General features: G+C 34.0%; 2 protein-coding genes across 4 annotated transcripts in view; one reads left to right on the top strand and one right to left on the bottom strand.

Moving 5' to 3' along the window:
• Positions 1–7,870, bottom strand: part of LOC145258349 (DNA repair protein complementing XP-C cells homolog) — a 63,319-nt gene extending 55,449 nt beyond the window's left edge. Inside the window, exons 1-3 of the mRNA XM_080116596.1 lie at positions 7,724–7,870; positions 2,702–3,816; positions 1,356–1,449 (exon numbers count right to left, since the gene is read on the bottom strand). Of these exons, the coding sequence (XP_079972722.1) occupies positions 1,356–1,449; positions 2,702–3,812 (1,205 nt within the window). The 5' untranslated portion in view covers positions 3,813–3,816; positions 7,724–7,870. The remainder of the gene's footprint in view (positions 1–1,355; positions 1,450–2,701; positions 3,817–7,723) is intronic.
• A 54-nt stretch (positions 7,871–7,924) lies between these two features.
• On the top strand, positions 7,925–22,424 carry LOC145258714 (uncharacterized). 3 transcript variants are annotated; one of them, XM_080116636.1, is made up of 4 exons: positions 7,925–8,804; positions 13,952–14,121; positions 18,428–18,586; positions 21,734–22,424. In XM_080116636.1, exons 1-4 carry the CDS (start codon positions 8,342–8,344, stop codon positions 22,274–22,276), a joined length of 1,335 nt encoding a protein of 444 aa, XP_079972762.1. In that variant the 5' UTR covers positions 7,925–8,341; the 3' UTR covers positions 22,277–22,424. The 3 variants fall into 3 exon arrangements, with proteins under 3 accessions (XP_079972762.1, XP_079972773.1, XP_079972780.1); XM_080116647.1 differs by lacking the exon at positions 7,925–8,804 and adding an exon at positions 8,819–9,775; XM_080116654.1 differs by lacking the exon at positions 7,925–8,804 and adding an exon at positions 11,754–11,956.
• The last annotated feature ends 1,447 nt before the right edge of the window (positions 22,425–23,871 follow it).

Here is a 23,871-nt window from a genome sequence, read left to right as displayed (position 1 = left end):
CTTTGATAACACCACAAGCTGTTCTTTTCTACATTTGAAGTAAGCTGTATAAAAGCATCATATTATACGGTATTTAATTCCCTATCTTGCACAATGACAGATTTATGAATAGATGGATTTGCAGTGGGAAATCTGACCAAACTCAAGACATTAAGTTGGAGAATTTGCTGAAAGCACTACATTTTTTCAGCGTAGACATTATCCTAAGGACTAATCAGTTACATTAGTATGGTCATGTAGAGCGTTCATCTTCCAGGATCAACTTTTGCAAGAGCATAGAAGTCTTCTTGAATTGTAGAAAGGCTGACTGATCAAGGAAAACTTAGAAACAAGTGATTACACAAGACTATAAAATGAAATTTGGAGACAGTTGACCTGCTGAACTATGAGGACTCTAGAGAGCGCTTGTGAAATATCAAAAAATGTCTAAGTGCGAGGCAGAAGCTGAATGCCATAAAGTGATCTGGCAAGGTTTCCATAACTTTTCATTAGATGGAACAATGCCACACTGATCAATCTCGCTGTTGCTTTCCAAGTCACATATCAAATCATATTGCCCTTAGAGTGGATATATTGATCTTTGTGTATTTAAGGTGAACATTCCGTAAACTTTTTCCAGTCACCTGAATGTGAAATCTAATCTCTGGCATTCAGGTGACTCTTCTTGGCTAGGAGTAAATGGTAGTATTTGTTCTGACACTGCACTTCATTTTTTCAGTTCTCAGTCAGTGAAGGAGAAATCCTTCCAGACTGAAGTATTTTGTATTATTTAGATTATTCAGGTTACTGTTCTCATCTCGTGTTATTTTCACATTCCTGCTGATATAACCTCTGACCTTTCTCAGGTGTAACTCACTGAACTTGAGAATCTTTCTGTCAAACTCGGGAGTCTGTACAGAATTTTGAAGGAAACTCTTTATTTAATACATGAGGATAGCATGCTCTTGTTTGATCCACCATGGCCAGGTAAAAGTCTTAAGTAAGTCGCAATTATATTACTAATATCACCCACACTGAGGATTGAACCTTCAATCTCCTATAAAAAAAAAAAAAAAAAAAAAAAATGTCACTTAGTATTATCCATTACACCACTGAAGATGAGCATGGTGGTCCAAATGATACAAATTATTTAGACCTCATCTCAGAAATTCAGAAACATAAACTAAATTAATTTTTATTTAGAGTGCCTCTTTTTAGGAAATCTGGATTGTTTCCTCACATTAAAAACCAAACTCGTGTCTAACTGTCATTATGAGAAACCAAGTAAATAGGACCCCCCCTCCCAAAGTCAATGATTTGTGTTAGTAAGAGAAAGAAAAATTCCAATAAAAAAATCTGAAAAATTTATAACTTACTTTTTTTTCTGCTTCATACATTGTCCTTGTTCAAGTGTAATCTCAACAGCCTGTTGAGGTTTTCCGCTACTTGTGCTGGGTACAGATGGATCATCTGGAGGCAGAAAATACATCATTAATCACTCATATTTTCAGCTTTCAATAGATTGTAATCAATATCAAATCAATTGTGTTTAATATTATCTATAAATCTAATGCTCATTGCGTGTGCTTACAAAGATTCTTTTTTGTAACACTGGAACTTGTTCATTTATTATACAAATGGCAAACATCTGTATGTGTTGGTCAAACTTGAAAAAAGAGTAGGGGGTGGGCGACATTTAGAGCCATTTTTTTTTATGTTATTATGTAATAATTCCTCAATGATTTTTTTTCTCCAGTTTCCAGAGATAACGAGAGAGGGAGTGGTAAAAAAAAGAGAAAAGATGACAGAGGAAGGAAGGAAGGAAGAGAAGAAAAGCAGAGAGGGGATAGAGAGATAGAGAAATTTATTCAGAACAATTAAAATTGTGTTTGGGGCAATGATGAAACAATTAGTCTGCTGCCCTGTAGTTTAACACTGAAATTTATTCAACAATTTCCATGTATCAGTTGTTGGCTGCTGGGACTCTGCATCCTTTCAAACTCTCGTACTTACCAAAATTCACCCAAATTACACCTAATGCCCTCCTCCCCTTTTCCATACATATGCACACATGTATATCATGACTCATACACCGTTCATATTCATGACAATTGCACAAGTAGTGTACTTAAACACTGTATCAATGATTTCATTATCTTCTAGCTTTTTCTTCTAATCTCTAAAGTTGAATTTTTCACGTTAGACTTACAATGTAATAAATTTGACAAATTTGTATTTGATTCTAACTAGCAATTTATTCATTTTTAACTTGGCAGTATATCACTAAAAAATATTCCATTGTTATCGACATTACATGTCTCAGTCTGTTCGATACTCAGTTAAGGATCAATAAGAATCAGTCACCACAATACCATATTTACTCAAAGTTTTGCAGAAAGCACTTATTTTAAATCAACAGCTTCTACCCATTTTTCACGGACTAAAAAGTATACTTTCATTATAATAATGTAATTTCATTATTCTGACATGGAAGATTATTACAATGAAGGCAATTTTAAATACTGACCTCAAAATGTAAGAAATAATTCTTGTTTAAACTTAAGAGTTATCTCCCTTAGATTTTGAGACATTTTTTTTCTCCCATCTTTTTGTGACTTACACATTAACACTAAATTTTAAGTTTTAACAAAAGAAAAGTTAATAACAATGAAGTCATGTAAAAAAGAAAAAAAAAGGGAAAAGACAAAGAAGAAAAAGTCACCTTCAACTTCCTCCCAGTCTGATTCACTGCTATCTTCTGCATCTTCTAAACTCTCTCCAGAAGCCAGCTTCATCTTATTTTCACTCTTCTTTCCTTCAAATTGCATCAGCACAGCAGATACATCATCAAGGTTTTTAACTTTAGACGTTCCCATTTCCTTTTTTGTAGCAATATTCTTTATGCATTTGGATTTAGGAGTTTTTTTTGCCTCTTTTCTCTTTGAGGTTTCCTTGATGACAGAATCTGCCTCACGTTTTACTGTCTTTGACCGTGACCTACTTTTCTTTGTAGCAGCAGATTCCTTTGAGTTTTTTTTCGCTTTCATTAAAGCTTTATCTTTCTTGGGATCTTCTTTATCTTCCAATGAAACCAGCTTGTCACGTTCAGTTTTTTTGAGTGCCATCTTAATTCCTTCATCTTCTTTATCACTATCTGAGGATAGTTTCTCCTCTTTCAAAACGTCTTTGTCAATTTTTGTATTACATTCATTTTTCCCCCGGATATCCTCATCTGCGTTTGTTTTACTCATCAGTTTGATGCTTGTAACAGGCTCCATCTTTATTTCAGACTTATCCAGTAGTTTACTTTCTAATGAATTACCCATTTTATTTTTCCCCCGATTGCTTTCTATTGGGATGTCAGAGTCTGAGCCCTCACTACTTAGCAAAGGTTGATACTTTTTAAAATAATGACTTTCATTCCTGCTACCTTCACTTTCTTCACTGCTGCTATACGGATCTGAAGAGGCTTTTATAGATTTAGGTTTTTTCCTTGTTGTCACGGCTTTCTTTTTCACACTAACTTGTTTGCGCTTTTGCACTTTCGGTTTTGTCAAAACCTCATCGGTGTCCTCAGCTGAATCTGATTCACTGTTTATTTTCCTTTTGTTATATCCTCTTTTTTTAGAAGCTGGCTTTTCATAGTCAGAGTCAGCATCGGAATCATCCATGCAGCTATTGTCAGACTCATAATAATCTTTCCTCGGACATCTCCGCCTAATTTCACTGGGGTTCATTCCATTGTCCTTGTCCTCTTGAGAAACTGCAGAAATCTTTTTTGCCTTCTTTTGGAGAGATGCTGATGCTGTTTTCTGAGTTCTCTTGACACCCATTAGTCTATTAAAAAATAAAAAATAGTTGTTAAAAACAAAAAAAAATCATGCATTTCAAAAGGGAAGAAAGAAATTTTCAAATAAAATTATTTATTAGCTATATCGAGTATTTACTGATCTAAATGAGTTCTAGTTTTAGAAATCCTCAGAACTAAACGGTGGCACTTAATTTGAAGACCGATTCCAAAAATGTAAGTCTAAACATAAGAATATCCATAAACTCATTTTTACAGAAATTATTAATACTGAAAGTAAAATATTTTTTTTTAAGATAATAAATATGAATACCTGGGTGCTTTTTTGTTTAAATAAATATGTTTACATAATCTGTTTAAATAATTTGTTTACATTTGTTTAAATAAATGCTTAAATAACTTTAAAATAAATAGGTTTAAACAATTTTTTAAATAATTTGTTCAAATAATTAGAAAAGAAAATGAATGTTAACATAGTTTAAAAAACATGTAGGTCAAAACATAAAAATATCCGTAAACTGATTTTAAAGAATATTTAAGTATTTTTCAGATCAAGTAAAGGAAAGAAATTCAGTAACATCTTCAAATTAACACTTTACTTCTAATCGATCTAACTGAACAAATTCAAAAGATTTTTTTCCACCTATGCTAATTATATGAACATTAAAACGGCTTATGCGTATTTAATTTTATGATACAAGATTATATTTTGAAATACTGTATATATAGTAACCTGCAAAAAAACCCACAAACATCTTTGGGTAGTAATTTGCATATTTATTTCATAAACACCTATTAAATTTGTATTCTGCAATATACATTTGTAATTTGCATCGTCATATTTTTTTTATATTATACGCAATAATTTAGTCCATAGTAAAATGTTTCCTGTTGCTGGGATTCTGAGAACAGATACTACACTTTGAATTATTTGCAGAAAATATTTAAAAATTATGTTTAAAACAAATTAGGCACAAGACCATGAAAAGTGAGGAAAAAAGATGTCGGTCATCCGTGGTCTAAAGTAATAAAAATGTCTATCCTACTTCTAATTAAAATCATCTGACAACACAATACCACATCTTCTATAATATAAATCTCACCTGCCTGTTTAAAGGTATGTATGTATGTATGTTTGTTTGTTTGTATGTCTGCCTAAAGTTTCTACAGAGGAGACAGATTTTCATGAGATCAGTATTGTTTTGAAGACCGACCCTTTGGGTGACAAATATCGAAAAATTGGCAAAAAATATTAATTCCTTCACTCTCAACTGGGCACTTTTCTACAAGGAGTAGGTCGCTTTTTTCGCCAATATTTTCGAAAGTCACCCGCTCTATTCGATTGACTAGCCTTACCTTCGCCATTTCGAGCTTCACGGTACAGATTCGAGCCTGCTTGCCTAATACCACTTTTTTTTCTTTCTTTTTGCTCAACACACCTCCAAACACCCGGGCAACGCCAGGCACCCAGGCTAGTTTACACTAAGGGCTGTTAAGAAAAGACAAAATTTGTTGGAACCTTAATTCCACATGCATACTATACTTTGATCTGAGCCCCCAAAACAACCTAAATCACAAAAAATACTATTTTTATGACATTATCCATTTTACGTTACCCCCCCCCCCCAAAAAAAAAGTGGGAGCTTATTTTACGTTAAATTAATATAAAAAGTGCTCCCTCCCACTGCACTGATATTGCCAGAAAAAAAAAGACCCCCCCCCAAAAAAAAACAGTGGGTGCTCATTTTACGTTGATCCCCCACCCAAACAAAGGTAGCCATAAACGAAGTGTTCATTTTACGTTAAATTATAATAGAAAAGGGAATCCCCCTCTTTTTTTAAAACTAACATTTTCTTCAGATCTTTAAAACTACTCGTTTGCCGGTATTGTAAACGTTATTTTCGTTTTCAGCATCTCCGAAAAATTATAAAAGTGGTAATTTCAAAGGATTTTTTGAGGGTGGAAAGATTCTTCACATTTACCCACCTAACAATTTAAAAAAATATATATATATCGGAACAGTAACACTTGAGTTTAACTTGAAAATATTGTTTAAAAAAATAGCGCGGTTCAAAAAGTGCATAAGCAGCTTTTTTTCTTCTTTTTTTCTCCAAAATAAGAAAATATTTTAAAACTGGTAAGCATTAATCAGTAATGACTTTTCCAGGGTATTCATCGTCGTGACATTGTAAACAAACACAAACGGAACTTGTTGAACACCAGTAAATTGATTGACATTAAATTGAAATTATCGACAGTGTAAAGGGGGAAGATGCCTCTTTTAGAGTTATCGAACATAGTTGGGAAAGTACAATACGTTTTTAATAAAATATTATCATTAAGTTTTCTTCACGATCAACACACCGTGTTGGGAACTGTTTACTCTTTTGTCTCCCAATTTTTCGTCTGCTAAAATTTTAGCGACAGCGTCAATAAAATAAACCATTCATTCAAATGTCGCTTTTTATGGATTTAGCTAGTGAATACGATATTAAAAATCTTTATTGATACTTATGCACTTATGTTACCGGGATGGCGGGCGTATTGTAACTATTCTGTACTTTCACCTACCAATTTAATAAACAAAAAGATATCGTAAAACTTGAATTTGTACGAATGGTTTCTTTTATTGACGCCAAACCGTAATCACGTGATTAAAATTTTAGCAGACGAAAAATTGGGAGACAAAAGAGTAAACAAAACCCCCCAAACTTACCGTGTTCGCCGTCATTTGTCTTTTTAAAATAGATCGATAACACTGTATGATTTCCGAACCGATTACACGTTTTAAAACCACTAAAAACTTTTCTAGATAGATAGAAGGTAACAATCCGGTGCTAATACAGAGTGATATCCGCGCTATTTTTTAAAATCGTATTTCCACATTTAATTAAAGTTTTATATGTTTTTTTTTATTCAATTGTAAGGTTAAAGTACAGAATAGGCACAAAACATCCTCCCTATGTTAAGAATTTTTTTTTTTTTTTAAATAATAACGTTATTATTTCAGCACGGATCACTCTCTGCATGAGTACCACTAAAATCCTTATCTATTTATTTGTTATATATTTGGGTAAAACTATACAAACACCGTGACAGCGAATTAACCCTACCCCTAATCCTAACCCTAACCCCTAACCCTAAACCCTAACCCTAATCCTAAACCCTAACCCTAATCCTAACCCTAACGCTGTCACGGTGTTTGTATAATAATACCTATATTTGTTTTTGAGTACTTTTTCGAAGCTATGCGTGTAATAACACAAACCCCTAAATAAAAATAGGCGTTTATGTATTATAATCCGATATAAAAAAAAATCCATTTCAAGTAAAAAAATAAAATAAAATAAAAATATACTATTAAGTAATTGCAGGTTATGTAATTGGTAAAAAAAAAATATGATCACTAGAAGATCTGCTAGAACAAACATTATTATTAGTTTTTAAAAGAACGATATTATTTTACTATTAAAAAGCCACGATATTTCAAATCAAACTTTTTATTATTCACGGTAAATTTAGAAATCCATTCTTAACACGGGGAGGAGAGGCTTTGTTAACTTTCCCTTGCGCGGATGAAATTCTCCTGAAACGAAAAGAATTAATTGTTTGGGGGTGTTAAAAATGCACGTGCCGTTATTGTTGTTGAACTGTAAATACGACAATATGGCTGTTCTGATACTACACTTTATCTTTTTCTGCCCTCGGTCAGTAAAGGAGAAATCCTTTCAAACTGGAGCAATTTTAATTTTTGTCCTCCATGCAAAGGCAAAGCTGGATTTTACCCATACTAAAAAAAAACTAAAATAAAAAAAAAAAAAAATCCAACAAACTCATATCTAAAGACAGTGCGTTAGTTTGAAATGCGAAAGTTCAAGCAAAGGTTTTAACTGTTTTGGTTTTGAAACTGAAATATTAAAAAGTTGCCAACAAACCTGGTTAACTTGTACACCGCAATCGAACTTATTATAAACGATTAAGCCGATAGTTTTGAAACAGGTTACATAACAATTCAAATGGCATGTGGTCACGTGGAAATTTCCCGCACTATCCACGAACCCAAAACGTTTTATATGACAGTTCATTGATTGACCGCTAGGGATCGCTGTGCAGCAACACACAACACCAGCGCCACGTAGTGACCATCTTCGAAACCTGTTTTGTGTCTTCCTCTATTTTGAAAAAGCAAATTACAAATTACAACTACAATGATTATATTTATATGCTAATATAAAATTCCTACGGTGTTTTTTTAGAGTCTATAAATTCTAAATGACTATAGTTTAATTATGACTTTAGACTAGCTTTTCCTTATTTTCTTAGCAAGTTCGACGATCCAGTAGTGTTTGTTTACTTGGAGGTTTTAATAATCCTGTATAGTGTTTACATTTTCTTGTGTTTCTTTTTTTTATTATTATTATTATTTCTTAAAATGATTATGATAGATAGTTAGTCTATTTAAGGAATTATTGGTTTTAATCTGCGTGAAATGATGGAGTCTATCACTAAATGTTTACTTTTTCCAACTTAGTTTAATTTTCTAAAATAAATTAATGAAAAAAAAAAAAGGTAAAAGTAACCATCGTGGCTCATATACAACTTCTAAAATTGACTTTTTCAAAAATTATAATCTTATATTTATAAAAGAAAAAAAAATACAAAAGGAAGCTACAAACATGAACCAACAACCACAAAACTCCGAAAACGACAAACTCAATAAAATTCTAAGTCTAGTCCGATGCGAATTGGAAACCGTTCGGCAGGAGAAGCTAGTTGAATTCCTTGCCAGTAAACCAAATTTCGCCCGTGCCATTATGATAAGAAAAGGTCGGGAGATTATGAGAAAGGATCTTGTCGGAATCGAGGAAGGGCCCAGCGGGTTTTTAACGGACATTTTCCATCCGATTTTTGCAGTTTCCCCATCGAGACGATGCATTGTTGTCAAGGAAGATCTGTTGTGCAATGGGGAGGGCAGTTGCCGGCGCAAATGTGGAGGGATCGGATCCTGCATTCCAGGTTCGTGATGATGTTGTCTTAAACACACACACACACACAAAAACAAAAACAAAACAAAAACAAATTAGATTTCGAATATTTTATTTTCATAATCATATCTGTGACCTCTTATTATACTAAAGCTAACTGAATCGACGTTTGTGTTGGAGGTGGAGGCATTTTCTTACTTTAAGAATAGTAACACCAAATACATATGTATTTAGTAGTTCTGGGATTGGGTTATATGGGGGGGGGGGCATTTTAATTCTTTTAATTAGCCGTAGTTATCAAATGACTCGTCTCTTACAAAGATTCTGTTAAACACTTTCTCTCTCTCCCAATTATCTCATGCCCTCTCTCTTATATTCTACGATTTCTCCTTCTTCTTGTCGCTGTATTGACATCTGTTCCACCTCGGGAAGATGTGACACAAGGTTGGAAGGTGTTCCATAAGAAATGTGTGCACTTTGCCCTACAACCCCGGGGCTGTGGTAGAGGCACTGCAGACGATTAGCTTCTTTGCATTTGAAGCATGTTGTTATCCAACAGTTTTCCACTTTTTACGCATTCCTTTATATTATTATTGTGCCATTTTTCAAACTGCACTGGTGAGCAGGTGTTGCATCGCATGGTCTTCACATTTGCAGGTAGTTGGGTCAGTTTTAAAGCCCCATCTGGTCATAGCAGCTTTTGAACGACCTATTCCTGTTCTCGGGCGGTTGAGTGTTTTCCGTTGCAGCCTTCTGACCCGGAAGGGAGGGCCTTAGAAGGAGAAGTTCCCATGTTAATAGAAGGTAATTTTCTAGCCGTTTAGTTCACAACTGTAGTCTTGTCTCTTCCTGGGATGTTATTAAGGGTTCAACATGCCGAAAGAAGCTTCTTCTTGACTTCAGTCATCGGATCTTGATTCACGTCCATGAAGATGGCGTTCATCACTGATAGCATTTGTGATCTCTACTCTGCTGGCAACTTTCCATTTCACATCTGAAGAGGTAATAAACTAACTTTGTGCGATTAACCACTTAGCCACTGTCACCTCCCTTTATTTTTTCATCCATTAGGATTGAACAAATGATTATGACTGTTAGTGTAGAGGGCAAGGCAATATTAAAAGAAAGAATGACAATATCTGGCCATATAAAATAAACTGACATGTTTTTTGGATGTCATTATCTTATTTGAGACAAGATTTTTATAGGTCAGATACCCTTCCTAACAAGATGATCGGGACCAGTGTTTTTATCAAGGCGTTATCTCTAGGTGATGGTCTATCAAAACTAAAGAGCACTTCATCTTCCTTTTTTGGGTTTTGCAAATTTTGTTCACTCATTGAAAAAGAAAGAATGATTCACTGGTTCTGTTTTGTGCTCTATAACCCACGGTGGAGTCCAGCTTCTGTTAGAAATATACAGGATGAAACGATAAATTTTTTGCCCTAAAGAAAACAACACTACAGCTTTATTTTAAAACTTTTATTGATAACTTGATTATGTAGTGTAGTTGACATCTATTCAATGTAGTTGTTTTCAGCCTAAACCACCGCCTTGATATGGATCCAGAACTAGGAGCGCGCCTTTTCCACAAGCGCTGGCGGGAGCTTTGCAAATACTCAGCAGATGGTGGCAATCAGGCTGGCTTTGGTGTTGTGGGAGGTCATGTTGGTGATGTTCTCGATGTATGACCAAAGTAGTCCAGTAGAAGAAGAGGAGAGGGACAGTGAGAGAAGGGTACAACATCGTAGCACTCCTTATGAAGCCAAACCTGGGTCTCTTTGAACTTGTGGCTTGGCTCCTACTGCCACACCCAGAGTCTGCTAGTGGCCACCTGATTGCATCAGGGGATCACCACACTCTTCAGCACATTCAGATATACTTTGGTGTTGACTTTCAAGCCAACTTCAAAGATGTGAGATGGTATGATGTAGCCCTCACTTGAAACCACACCAAAAACCATGAACCTGCTTGGAAACTCGGTTGAGCTATGTCCTCAAGCATTGAACCATCTGGATTTGCATTTTGATGGTACTGGCAATGGTCCTGTTGTCATAACTTGGATCGTTAGAGAGCATGAGTTGTACAGCAGCACATCTCTAATTTCACTCGTTGAACATTGTGTCATTTTCAAACATGATAGAAGGCTTTTATCGCTTTTGAGATTTGTACAGAACTGACCAACTAGTAGTTGGTCTGCAACAAAAAAAGAAAACTGGTTTTCATCAAATGGAAATGGAATCATGTTGTCTTTTCTAGGGCAACAATTTTATCGTTCCACTCTGTACTAAGGAAAAATTCCAATTGTCTTAGTTGAGATGGACATACACAACTTGTCTACTTGTATCAAGTACAGTTTTGTGTCACCGTGCGTTTCAGAAACTATTTAGTAATATCAAGCAGATAGGATAGTTTGGAATGAGAATCCATACCGTGTTATTGCTGCCTATGCACTATTTTTTTTATTTTGTTTTTTACTTATATTCAACCCAAAGAAGGGACATTGCCACTAAAACACAAGAGGTTACTGTAAATTATGAACCAGATTTATAAGAGCATTCCAAGTGAGGAGTTGTGCAGTAATTTGTTTGTTTATATTACATTTAAATTTCTTCATGTTGGTACAGTTGACGGAGCAGAAAGGGAATTTTAAAGGCAAGTGATTTGAGGAAATATGCTATTAAAGGGGTAAGATTTTGCTGATTGTCAGGTTGGTCGGGAGTATTTACATTAAGAGAGCATAAGTACACCAAGTTCACCAGAGCAATTTCAGTTGAAGTACTTGTAAAACAAGTGCAGAGATGCAACATTGCAGTGATGGGACAGGGGATAAAGCTTGGTAGACAGTGTGGGAATTGTTAGATTAGAGGCGCCTCTTGAACCCTGTCTGAGAGAGAGAGAGAGAGAGAGAGAGAGAGAGAGTAGTGATTTGGTGCACCAGCCTAGTTGTAACAATAACAGGTAGAAATAATACAAACATATTGTGTAGTTAACTTACATTAATACACGAAAATATTAGGAATTCCAATTTTTGTAATATTGGTGATCGATTTACAATAAAACTGAGCTCCTTTTGTAAAAGTTAACATTTTTTGGTCTTTTATCAGAAAACATGTTTTAAAAAAAATTCATGTAAAAAATTTAGTGAAGAATGCCAATCTGATGATGATCAGCTAAATTGAGGTAATTGAGCTTTCATTCAAACACACGCAATCTATTCACTTACTCTGTCAAAAAAATGGCATATCAACAAAAAAAGATCTTGTTCAGAAATAAGAATGAATTCCATTTGTTCCACAAAACATTTAATGTCTACTGACAATGAACAAAAATCGGGAAAAATCTAAATACAATAGTTGGAAATCCATTAATCAGGGTACTCTTCTAGTATTACTTTCATCCTTTATTAACAAACATACTATCCAGCTATGGATTAAATAATAGGATTGACCAAATTCTCAAGCCTTGGTTATATAACTAATATAAGAGAAGAAAAAGTCTGAAATAAAACCAATCTTTCTCTGATCGAGTGATCATCATTGTGGCGTCAGATGAGATCCACAATCATCATTGTGGCACTTGGAGCACTCTTTCCTGTTTTGACAGAGTACAAACTTGACTGTGATCTAGTAGATGTTCTCATCCCTTCAGCCTTTTTCACACATACGAGATTTTGTTCACCTCTCTCTTTTCTATTGTTATGTTTATGGTGAATGTGAGGTGCTTGACTGAGCTCCAACACCTGGTACCTCCCTGTCAAACATTCACAGCAAAAAGTCATCTAACTGCAACCACAGCAAGGAACTTTGCTTGAAATTTCCATGAACAAAGTTTCTTTCCAAGAATGTCCCACCTGTGGAACAAAATATCATGAGACTGCTTCCCAACTGACTGCAACATGGTCATTTTCAAGTGTAATGTGAACAAACACTTGTTGATCTGTAATCATGGACAACAAATTCTCCTTAAGTAATTTCTATCTGTTCCACTCACTGTTTTATGTCTTCTTGTGATGGCGATCATGACTCACCATCTCTTTAAGCCTTATCCTTGAGTGATCCCTAGGCTTTGATAATCGGTAACCATTTTGTAAAAAAAAAATGTCACGTCCAGATTGTGTAGGTGTTTGATTTCAATGAATGACAGTTGTAATGTGTCCAGTTAACTAGAATGAAAGGGTTTTCATCCAGATAAGAGAATGACACTGTTTTATTAACTATTAACAACTTTTATTATTTGTGTTGACATTTGTTGACACAAACCATAAAGTTTGTATTTATAATATTGAAAGATACCAGTCCAACAGAATTCATGAGTTGGGATTTAAAAAATAATCTTCCTATTTCAACAGTACTTCATCAGCTCTCACCCAGAATTCAAGTTATTTGCCGAGCACAAAAGTCACCCCCCGCCTCTTGATGATTAGTTAGCTAGTTAGAAAAGCAAGATTCATTAAGGCATTCGTTGAAGAGTGTGGAGAGATTCAGGACAACCTCAGCAAAGCATTTTTTATACCATAACAGGGATGAGATCAGGTCTACATGCCTTCAAAGTGTCTAGGTTTTATATGATATTACAAACATTTTTCTGTCCACGAATGGAAATTTGGGAGGAGGTAGTTTTTGCATTTAAAGTGAAGTTGAGAGCAAACTGCTGGGCAAGCAGGTTAGCCTTCTTGGTTGCTGTGGAAACAACCTCGTGGTTGTTGGATAGTAGGAGAATTGTTGATTGCTCATTATTTGCTACACTGTAATAAATTTTCCAGAAATCACAAGTTTCTAATTTCTGTGACTCAATGCGTTTTCTGGTGACTTTGGTATGCTTTCTCTTAGCTGTAGCTATTTCACTCTTACAATTATTTCTAGCTTCTATATACTTTTATCTATTTGTAATAGGCTTATATGTGATAAGTCTGTGAAATGCATGCTGCCTTGGAGCAATGACAGCTGCACAAGTAGAAGTCAACCATTCGGGAGAGTGGGGTTAGCTATAGAACTTCTTTGTGGGAACATGTGCTTCAATTGCTGCTTTCAACCATCCAGTAGCACACTGTTCCACAGGAAGAGAAAAGATACTACTCCATGAAACATCTCTGATGTGATCCTTGATGGATTCCCAATCAGTCTTGAAGTATCTTGTCATTATGTTTTATGGTTAATATATTTTTCTCTTTTTTAGATTGTCCAAAGAAAAATGAGAGAGCAAAAATGGGTCATCGGTGTTCATTTAAAGTTTTACTCACAATGCATTCTGACCGGATAGGAACTTGGGAAGTAAAGACAATTGGTTGTCACATTGAACCCGAGGATTCTTGGGTACCCCCAGTCAAAAAACTCAGAGAACGGAAGGTATGTACTTAAAAAAAAAACGTATGTTGACAAACTGTTGTCTGCATTAGGTCTGATACTTATTTTAATACTATGTTCTAACCAATTTAACCTCAACTGGGAGTTGGTATTAAAAAATCTGAACTCCAGTTTCAGTGAAAATTTCTGACTTCCTACCTCAGTTATGAAAAAAGTCATCTGGAAAAAAAAAAATTAGTTTAAAACAAAATAAAACAGCATTGATTCTGACATTCACCTTTGCCACTGGAATAAAATAACACAAGACGAGTACACAGTGTAAATCAGCTAAACTCTGTGTGTGTGTGTGTGTGTGTGTGTGTGATAATCACATGGCGTAGAAGAAGGAACTTCAAACATCTGTCAAAAACTGGTTGCAGTGATTTTCTTCTCAGTCCAATCTACTCTCGCTCAATGTGGACTCCAATCTCTTTGATCTTTCTTAAAAAAAAAAACTCTGAGCAACCAATTGTCCAAAACTGGACACTGTTTTCCACTCTAAGTGTCGTCAACCATCACAAACCCAAGACTATCTGCAACTATCGCAAAATTCTTCACCAAACCTAAAACTGCCCATAAACTAACTCTAAATATGTCCAGGTTTTTTTTTTCTGCCACAATTTGATCAACAATCCTATCCAGCTTCCTTTGTGTATCTTGATGAATAACTTTTTCTCCATTGTTCTGCTGATAAACTTATTTCCTCCTTTTCTTATTAGCAATATCAGAAAACATACTGTTCAGCTATGGCACACACTGCTACTTAATCTAAGTCAGAATCTGCAAATCAGTAATTAGTAGATTTCTCCTATGTCCATCAAAATAAAACTTATACGACTGGACTCACAATAAATTTTTCTTTAAAATGTTATTTTAATATTTTTGTTGTTATTTGTATATTCCAAAAAATTGCTATTCAAATCAGCCTATTAATAATGAAACATGCTGACATAGCATGCTTGCTAGCAATAGATGACTTTTTGCAACTGTGCGGTCAAGGTCTGTACATATAAACACTTGCTACGGAACTTCTACCAGTCGATGATGTTTCATACTTTTTTAACCAGTCAGAGAAAAGAATTGTCTTTTTCACAGAATTTGAACAAAATATGGGCATCTTTCCAATCAATTGTTAGACTATCTCAAAGTTGAGACTTTATAGTACATAGAAGAAACTTTGTTCAAACCATATTTAATAGTAGTATATTAATTTATTTTCCTAAAATTATAAGAGAATTGATTAAAAACGTTTTATGTAAGTATCAACAGAAATGGTGACAAGTGCTGATAATGAGATTTTTTTGTGTGCCGTGGCGTACACAAAAAAAATTCGTAATAAAATCTTTGTGTATGTTCAAATTGGTTTACAACAATGAAGTATTCATTCTTTTATTTTTATTTTTTCATTATTATCTACTGGTGCACTCTAGAAATATTTAAATAACATTACAGATATTTTTCTTGTATCACAATATTTGTAGAAAAGATACCAGGCTGAAAAAATGATCTTATTTAGAAAACCGTTCTTAACATGAGGAAGGGAGGGTGTTTTATAAATATTCTGTATTACATTTCTGAACTTTTTAAATCAGGATTGGTTATTCGTATTATTTCAATTCTTCAGACTACTGTTCTCATCTTGAATATCATTTTCATAACATTTTGGTCAATGTAACCTCCTACCATCTTCAGATGTATCTTGTCGAACTCAGGAATGTTTCTACCACCCAAGAATTTAGACAGAATTTCGAATGAAGCCCTTTATTTACTTCGTGGGAGTTACATGCTCTCATTTAATCATTTTTTAATAACACTTGATTTGAGTTTTTTTTTTTGGGTGTAAAGAAAAGAATTGTCTGATATTGTTATTGTTATATTTTTTCCTCTATTTTTTTTAAATTTATTTCCTAACAATTCGGAGGGGGGGCATCAGTAGTATCACAATTAAATAGTCATTAAAAATGAACAGTTCAAATCATCTTAAATCATACTTTCTTTGCTAGCCAGTGTTTCATGTCTATGTGTTGTGATCTTGCCAGATTGTGGACCATGTCATAGATGTAATAGAAACCATGTTATAGCATTTTCTATTTAATTACATGATATGACATTAGATCTTTTCAGAGAGGAAAAATTTATTCATATCAACATGTTGATTGCCTAGTGCAAAAAGGAGGCAGAAGAAATGAATCAGAAAGATTATTTTATAAGGCCATGGCTTAATTATTTCCCATCAGTTTAACTCGTCTCAGAACACATTGGTTCTCATGTAACTGTTGTCTCCTGATTCTATGAAAAAAAAACAAAAAAAGAAGTCCACTGATGTCGGCCCACTGCAGAAATTTGGAATAGGGGCATGTGAGTGAGAAAAAGCAGAAGTAGAATCAGAGAGACAACAGCTACATGAGAATCCAACACATTTTATCAATCCAACTTGTTAACCCCCCCAGATATAAACCACCACTCACACAGTTACCTGTCTGATGTCACTTCTACTTAAGCTTTATTGCTTTCAATTCTCACCATTTCAGCTTATTTCGTGGCAGGTCAACCTTTTAATCTTATCATGACCACCTGTCTAGAATATATCCTATTTACACATGAGGCTAGATCCACCCAAACAAATATATTTAAATTTACAACAAAAACTCGTCTAGTTGCAACCACTATAAACAATTTTTGTTTCTCTATCTATGTACCTAGAACTAAAAAACTTTCATGAGCAAAGTTTCTCTTCAAGAATGATCTATCTGTGGAACACAATACCACAGGGCTGCTTCCCAGCTGACTACAGTTGTTTTTAAATCCAATGTTAACCAATTCTTGTGGAGATGTCCTTTAAATAATCTAATTCAGACCGGTTTCAACAATTGTTACCAATCTGCATGTTGTTTCACTGTCCTGACATTAATCCTTATCCGCAAGTAGTCTATGGACCTAATAAGATGTGACTATATCCTATTATAAATGAGATTATGTGTTTGTAACTTAAACTCTGCCACTACCTACATCACAATTCTGAATCATTGATGCAAGTGGCAAGTACTTCCACAAAACGACCTCTGACAAACTTGATGCAATGTAAGCACTCCCAACGAACTCAATTAGTAGCAAAATTCCACCCCTTCAATGTTGATGTCCCCAAATACCAGAGCACTTTTTAACTTTAATAGCTTATTTCCTCTGACTGTTTGTCTTTGGAATTCTCTCTTGCTCTCTGTTTCCCTGCCTGTACAAATACACAAGTTTAAATTTAATGTGAACCAACATATCACTGCACAACTCCCTACCTATAATACTTTCTATAAATTTGGCCTCAGATCATAGTAGCCCTTTATGTCACAGTGGTAATATGCCTTGTTTGAGCTGAATAGAAATTAAAAAAAAAACATTTTTTTACTTCATTTCACCCTAAACAAGCCACATTGCCACTGAGATGTAAGAGTCTATTGTGAATTAGGGGTGATATCAACAGAAAAATCCTGTGGGGAGTTATGCAGCAAGATGTTTGTTCATAACAATTTAAATTTCTGCATGTTGGTACAGTGATGTACACAGTGAATAGAAAGGGAATTCTAAAGGTGAGCAGTTTTAGGAAAGAAGTTATTAGAGTAGGAAGCCCGCCAGCATCTTCGAAACTCTACAGTGAATGGATGAGATTTATCTGAATGTCGGATCGGTTGGGTGTATTTATGGGGGAGCACATTCCATTGTAGTACTTGTGAAACAGACACAAGGAGACAACATTCTGGTGATGGGTCAGGAGATGGAGCTTGGTAGACAGTGTGGAGCTTAGATTAGAAACTCTTTTTTGAACCCTGTCTAAGAGGAAGAGAGTAGTGGTTTGTGCACCATCCCAGATGTGACAATAAATACATTACACATTGGTGGATGGTAGCTTTGTAGAGATATAGGATATTGGCATAAGAAGCAGTAGTAGGTAGAGAGAACCAACTTTTCTTGCAGCAGCCATGGTAGTATCTTCAATGTATCTGCTCCAATTCATGTTACTTGTGAATATTAGGTTGAGGAATTTATAATGAAAAACGCTAATCTTTAATCATTATTTGAAATATTTGCAAAATTAAAACAAAAAGAAACCCATTAAAATCAGAAGAAAAAAACATTAAAACTTCTTGAACACTCAATAAACTAGACAGTGGTGGCCTATTAAAAAATGACTCCTATTTTATAATGGACGTTTGCACAGCGCACTAATTCAACTTGTCACTGCATAAAAAAGACAAAACAAAACTAATCAATAAAAAATTGTATGTAACTTCTTTTTTTTTTTTGATTTTTAAACTAGGGCCATTCAAAAGTTCTGAAACTGCAGAGGAAAGGTGTAAAGAATAAACCCATGTTTACATCATTGTCTCAAAATGAACGAGCTTTAAAACAACAGTTAAGTCCACACATTCCTCCAACGAGGAAAAAAAATGCCGATTTGTTGATACAAGGCGGATTGGTAAGTAAACAGACTATTGTGAATTTCAAAAGAATTTTTTCTTTTTCTTTCTCATATATTTTTTGTTTTCTTAAATAATATGTTTTCTACTTTAATTCACTGAGACATAAGAAGCCACCTTAAATGGGGGGAAACCTGGATGGGGAGTAGGACAACAAGATGTTTGTTCACATTACATTTAAATTTCTGTATTTCGGTACAGGCAGGGAAAACAATGAATAGAAATGGAATATAAACATCAACTTTGATGAGGGTAAGTGTCCAAAGAAAAGCAATGTCAATAATGTGCTTTCAAATCAGTCATACAGTTTGGTTCCTTGAACTTTTGACTAGGAGCAAATTGTAGTATCTGTTTTGATATTTTAATTTTTTTGTCTTTGGTAAGTGAAGGAGAAATCCTAGGCTGAGTTATTTTTTTTCCTCAATCTAGAATAATCCTTTTTGAGATGGTGGATTTTCCCCACATTAAAAATTGAACTTGCATCTAACTCTGTCTTTGTGAGTAGGCAAGTAAATAGGGACTTGGTGAATAAGTTTTGGCAAAAATGGAAACATTTATTAACACCTGGTGTTTGAGGTGTATTTTTAACAATAGATGAAGGGACAAAATATTACCAATTATTGGGATGGGGAGGGCATGCCAGGTCATAAAATACGCTTAAATATATTTTAATTCATGCAGATTTCACATTTATTATTACAAAACCAATTCTCTATTGAGTATTATTTTGTACCTAATATACAGTAGTGATTAAAAAAATGACTTGGGTCCCATCAGCTAGAATTGAAACCAAAACGTTTAGCACTCTAACCACATTTCCTACTGAGAGATAAGTAAGAAAGATTTAATATTAAATGACTTGAAGAAATTAATTGAATTTGGGTATGCACAAAAAGATGTAAAAATATATCAGCAAATTGGAATGAACAGTCTGCATTTTAACTTGCCGATATATGTTTGTACGCGTTACTCATCCATCCAAACAAGGATTTTACTCGTTATAAACCATCCTTGGTGTATGATTACTATTTATTATTAAATAGTAATCATACACCAAGGATGGTTAATAATGAGTTAATTTCAGTCTTATGTGACCAGTAGTTTAACAGTTTATTGATTAAATATCTACACACAGACAGACACACACAATCATCTGTTTTATCTATATAAATCAATAGTTTACAGTATTATCGGAGTCATCTCCCTTCTAAACTGACTTCTCCTTTTTTTCTATTGTAACAATGTCTAGAAGTGATTAAGAACCAGTCAGAGGCCAACTAGTAAAACTAGCTTGGTTCAATTTGTGCATCCTTTCCAACTTTTAGTCTCTTTCCCAAGTTTGCTCCATAGGTGATGTTACAAAAAAAAAAAAACACACAAACACACGACATATGAACAGAGAGGATTGAGCATAAACTAATATAATTCTACAAGTTTCAAAGCAATCTCTTCACAGCTAAAAGGACAACAGGACATTAAAGCAATACAAGAATTGACAAGAACTGTTAACAGGACAATTTTTTTTTGTTTTTAACCAACATTAGACTGTATAAGAGAGAGAATTGATTCACAAGTATTTTTTACTCTGTTTTGTCCTAAAATAAACTTCAACATTTACAATTACAATATTATGTAAATTAAATTATTTTAAGTTAATTTTTTTTCTTCTTTTGTACTTTAAGAAAATTAAGGCCACAGGCGATGCCAGTTAGGCCTGCTAGTTTAAAAACTAAAAAATATATATTGCTTATATTATTTGGATTACAGTTGGCATCTTTGATGTTATTCTTACAATGTTTCAGCTGATGTAACCTCCAACCGTCTCCAGCTGCATCTTGTCAAACTTGAGAACCTGTATAGAATTTCGAACTGAACCTTTTATTTAATCAATGATGGTAGATTGTTCTTGTTTCAGTAGTCATGAGTCTTAACTAATTTTTAATTATAGAGTTTGACACATGCACCTGAAAGTGATCAGAGGTTACATTGGTTAAAATGTTGGCAGAATAACATCCAAGTTGACAGTAGTCCAAATAATCCATCATTGATGAACACCTTTAACGCTTTAACTTCCAGTTCAGATTAAAACTCTAACCGGTCTCTGATTTGCTAAAATTAAACCAGATAATAATTCAACAAATAAATGAATAAATAAATAAAATAAAATATAACAGTGAATATTACGATGTATTAGTGATATTATTGGGTAAAGTAAAATTACACATCAGTATGCACAAATAACACAATGATTGGAATACTGAACTAATCTAAAATAAATCCTATTTCTGCATGACACCTCAACTACCTACCTATTCCCGGTTCCAGTTTTACAATATTTTCAATTTCATTTTCTTTTTAACAGCATTTCTTTTGGTCTCATTTTTTTTGAAAATGTGATTATATTCTCAAAATATCAAAGACTTCTACCATTCCAGTTATTTCAAACACTAAATCTATTTTACTGTTTTGTATCTATGATTTGATCTGAAAAATAAATGAATATATGAAGATATAAAAACAAGCTCTACAAGACCCGCTTTCGTTTGTCCATTTTTGTTCACACATCACATCATTTTAACACCCGGTTCTTTGCATTGTAATCTTTCACATTTAATCCATCCTTATGTTTCTAAACTGTTTTAGATAAGAATTGATAAGTCGTATTATTTGGATTATTCGCATTAATATTCTCATCTTGAGTGCTATTTTCATGTTTCGGTCGATGTAACCTCCAACCTTCTTCAGGTATATCTTGTTGAACTCTGGAATCTTTCTGTCAAACTCGAGAACTTTTCTGTTGAACTTGGGAATCTTCACAAAATTTCAAAAGAAACTCTTTATTTAATATACGGGGGTAACATGCTCTCGTTCTGCCACCTACGACTGATTAGAAGTCCGAAGCAATTCACAATTGTATTTTGAGTGTTGCCTACACTGAGGATTGAGCTTTTAATCTTCAGAAGAGTGTAACTTACAATTGAATTTTAGCAACTACTTTATCCACTATGCCATGAGTCCTTGCGGACGAAATAATATGAATAATCCATCCTTATCTCAAAAATATCCGACACAAAAATATTGCTATTGTTTAGTATCACTGTTTTTTTTATAATAATTAAAAAATTCCTTTTTTTTTTCTTTTATAGTTTGATCATCACCCCGATTTACTTGAGAACAATATTAACACAAGTGCAAACATACTTCCGCCACCAGATAACAATGGAGTACAGATAATTGACCCTCCAATAAAAGAAGCCCCGTTGGAATTCCAGAACACAGAAAACATACCAAACTTCCACAATCAAGATAACATACCGGAATTCCCTCAAGATGCACAACACAACCTTGTTGATTTTCAGCAACCGGGAAACTATGAATATCTTCCCGACGATGGCGGAGGTGAGGGAGGGGGAGGAGTAGGAGGAGGAGGGATTGTTATGAACAGTATGGACAATATGAACTTCATGACCGATAACATTGTTGAAGATAACAGATGTTTGGAGGAACAAATACTAGACTTTCACAGGTTAGAGCACCAGCAAAAGATGCAGTACCTGGCTGAGGAACATCAAGCTAGAATGGAAGTAATATCCATTGAAAAAGATATTGCTTTATTTAAAAGACAAAAACTCATGAATGAGATATACGCTCCCTCAAAATGTGATAATATAAGCTTACCAGAACATTAACACTCACTCCCTCTCTCACTCTTTCTTTGAAATATTTAATTTAAAAGAAATTTATCTCGATTTTTTTTATATATATATATATTTCGCTTTTTCTGAAAACGTTCGTCGATCCGAACGAAACCGGTAAATCTCTCGTTTTGATGATTTCTTCCTGTGTTTGTTTTTCCTTTTGTTATTTTTATATATATTTTACCTTCTTTTTTTTTTTTTTAAATTAAAACAAAATTTTTTATAATTTGCATAAAATTAGTAATTTTTACTAAAGTTATGTTGATTTAAATTAATCTGAGAAAAGAAAAATGAATGTTGATACCATGAATTATCTCATCCAATTTCATGATTTATTGTAATGTTTCTTACATGTCATTACACAAAATATAATTTTGTTTAAAATTTTGGTGGTTGTCCAGAATTCAACCTAATTAAAAAAATAAAATACAAAAAAAAAAATCTTTATGATGTCCGTATACATCACCGAACAAAAATGTTCCAAAAATTATGTAAATTGATCAAGTAGTTTTCTGATCCGATAATTCATGAACCCGGAGAGAGTTACTTGGTTTGTCGTGGGGACATTTCTAAAACTGTTGCTATGTTCTGATATGGCAGCCAGCTCCCTGATAGGCACATCCATTTTACATAAATGGTATGGCGTGAAGTCTTCATTGCGTTGTTTAGTATTACTGTTTTTTATATTAATTAAAAATTGTTTTTTTAAAGTTTCATTGGCAGCCACTATCGTCGGCATTAAATGGCAGGGACTGCTTCTCTGTTGCTAATAAATAACACTTGCATAATATATTGAACAAAGGTATTTTTTATAAAAATATAGTTATTTATTTTAACTCTGGTCGAACATATTTAAACTAACGCGTTGCAAAACTGCCATGTATCCATTGCGCACAAAACCTAAGCTTCGACTGTTTTTTTTTTTTTACAATACAATTCAGTTCTCCTCTCTTTCCTTATTGAAAAAGCGTGAAAGAAAGAGAGAAAGAGAGATATGTGTACATAACACTTGAACATTTTTTAGTTTTTGTACGCCTCGATGACGAGTTCTTTTGGGTGTGACCTTTCAAATTCTGGGGGTTTCAGATCGTTCTTACACCAGGGAGTTTTGTAAAAAATAACTGTCAGTCAAACCTGGTTGATATATTCTGACATGTTGAAAATCACACAGCACCTGCATGATATGTGCATGCTTCCCCACAAGAGCGGGTTGGCATAAAGGCCCAAAATGTGGAGAAGTGTTTCTCACCCATAGTGCCACATTTGCCTCCTCACCCCTTTTTTGTGACCTTTACTCCAAATTGCAATGGTCATACTCTTTTGAGGGCACAATGATTATTATTAAAATTCTTTACCTCTTCTCTCAATTATTTCTACTATATAAAATGAACTTTCTCTGTGTGTCTGTGAGTTCATTCCCCATGGATTTGAAAATGGCTGAGATGATACTTTATGTGATTGGTAGTGTTCTTAGATAGGTTTTGTATAGGAATGTCTCTGATAAGTATCGATAATCAAAATAATCCGATGAAAAAAAGGAGCAAAAGATTTTGACCAAAGTTAACACCTTACACAGCCTAACATCA

Source organism: Euprymna scolopes, chromosome 1, assembly GCF_053919585.1.
Source record: "Euprymna scolopes isolate OS-2025 chromosome 1, ASM5391958v1, whole genome shotgun sequence".
NCBI classification, from domain to species: Eukaryota; Metazoa; Mollusca; class Cephalopoda; order Sepiida; family Sepiolidae; genus Euprymna; species Euprymna scolopes.
Note: the sequence above shows the minus strand (reverse complement) of the source record. Positions and strands in the feature narration are given on the sequence as shown.

Bases quoted from the DNA above. Each gene is read 5' to 3' on its own strand.
- LOC145258714 (XM_080116636.1), top strand. From the start codon at position 8,342: ATGAAAAAAAAAAAAGGTAAAAGTAACCATCGTGGCTCATATACAACT. The intron at 8,805-13,951 runs GTTCGTGATGAT...TCTCTTTTTTAG, and splicing joins GATCGGATCCTGCATTCCAG to ATTGTCCAAAGAAAAATGAG. The intron at 14,122-18,427 runs GTATGTACTTAA...TTTTTAAACTAG, and splicing joins AAAAACTCAGAGAACGGAAG to GGCCATTCAAAAGTTCTGAA.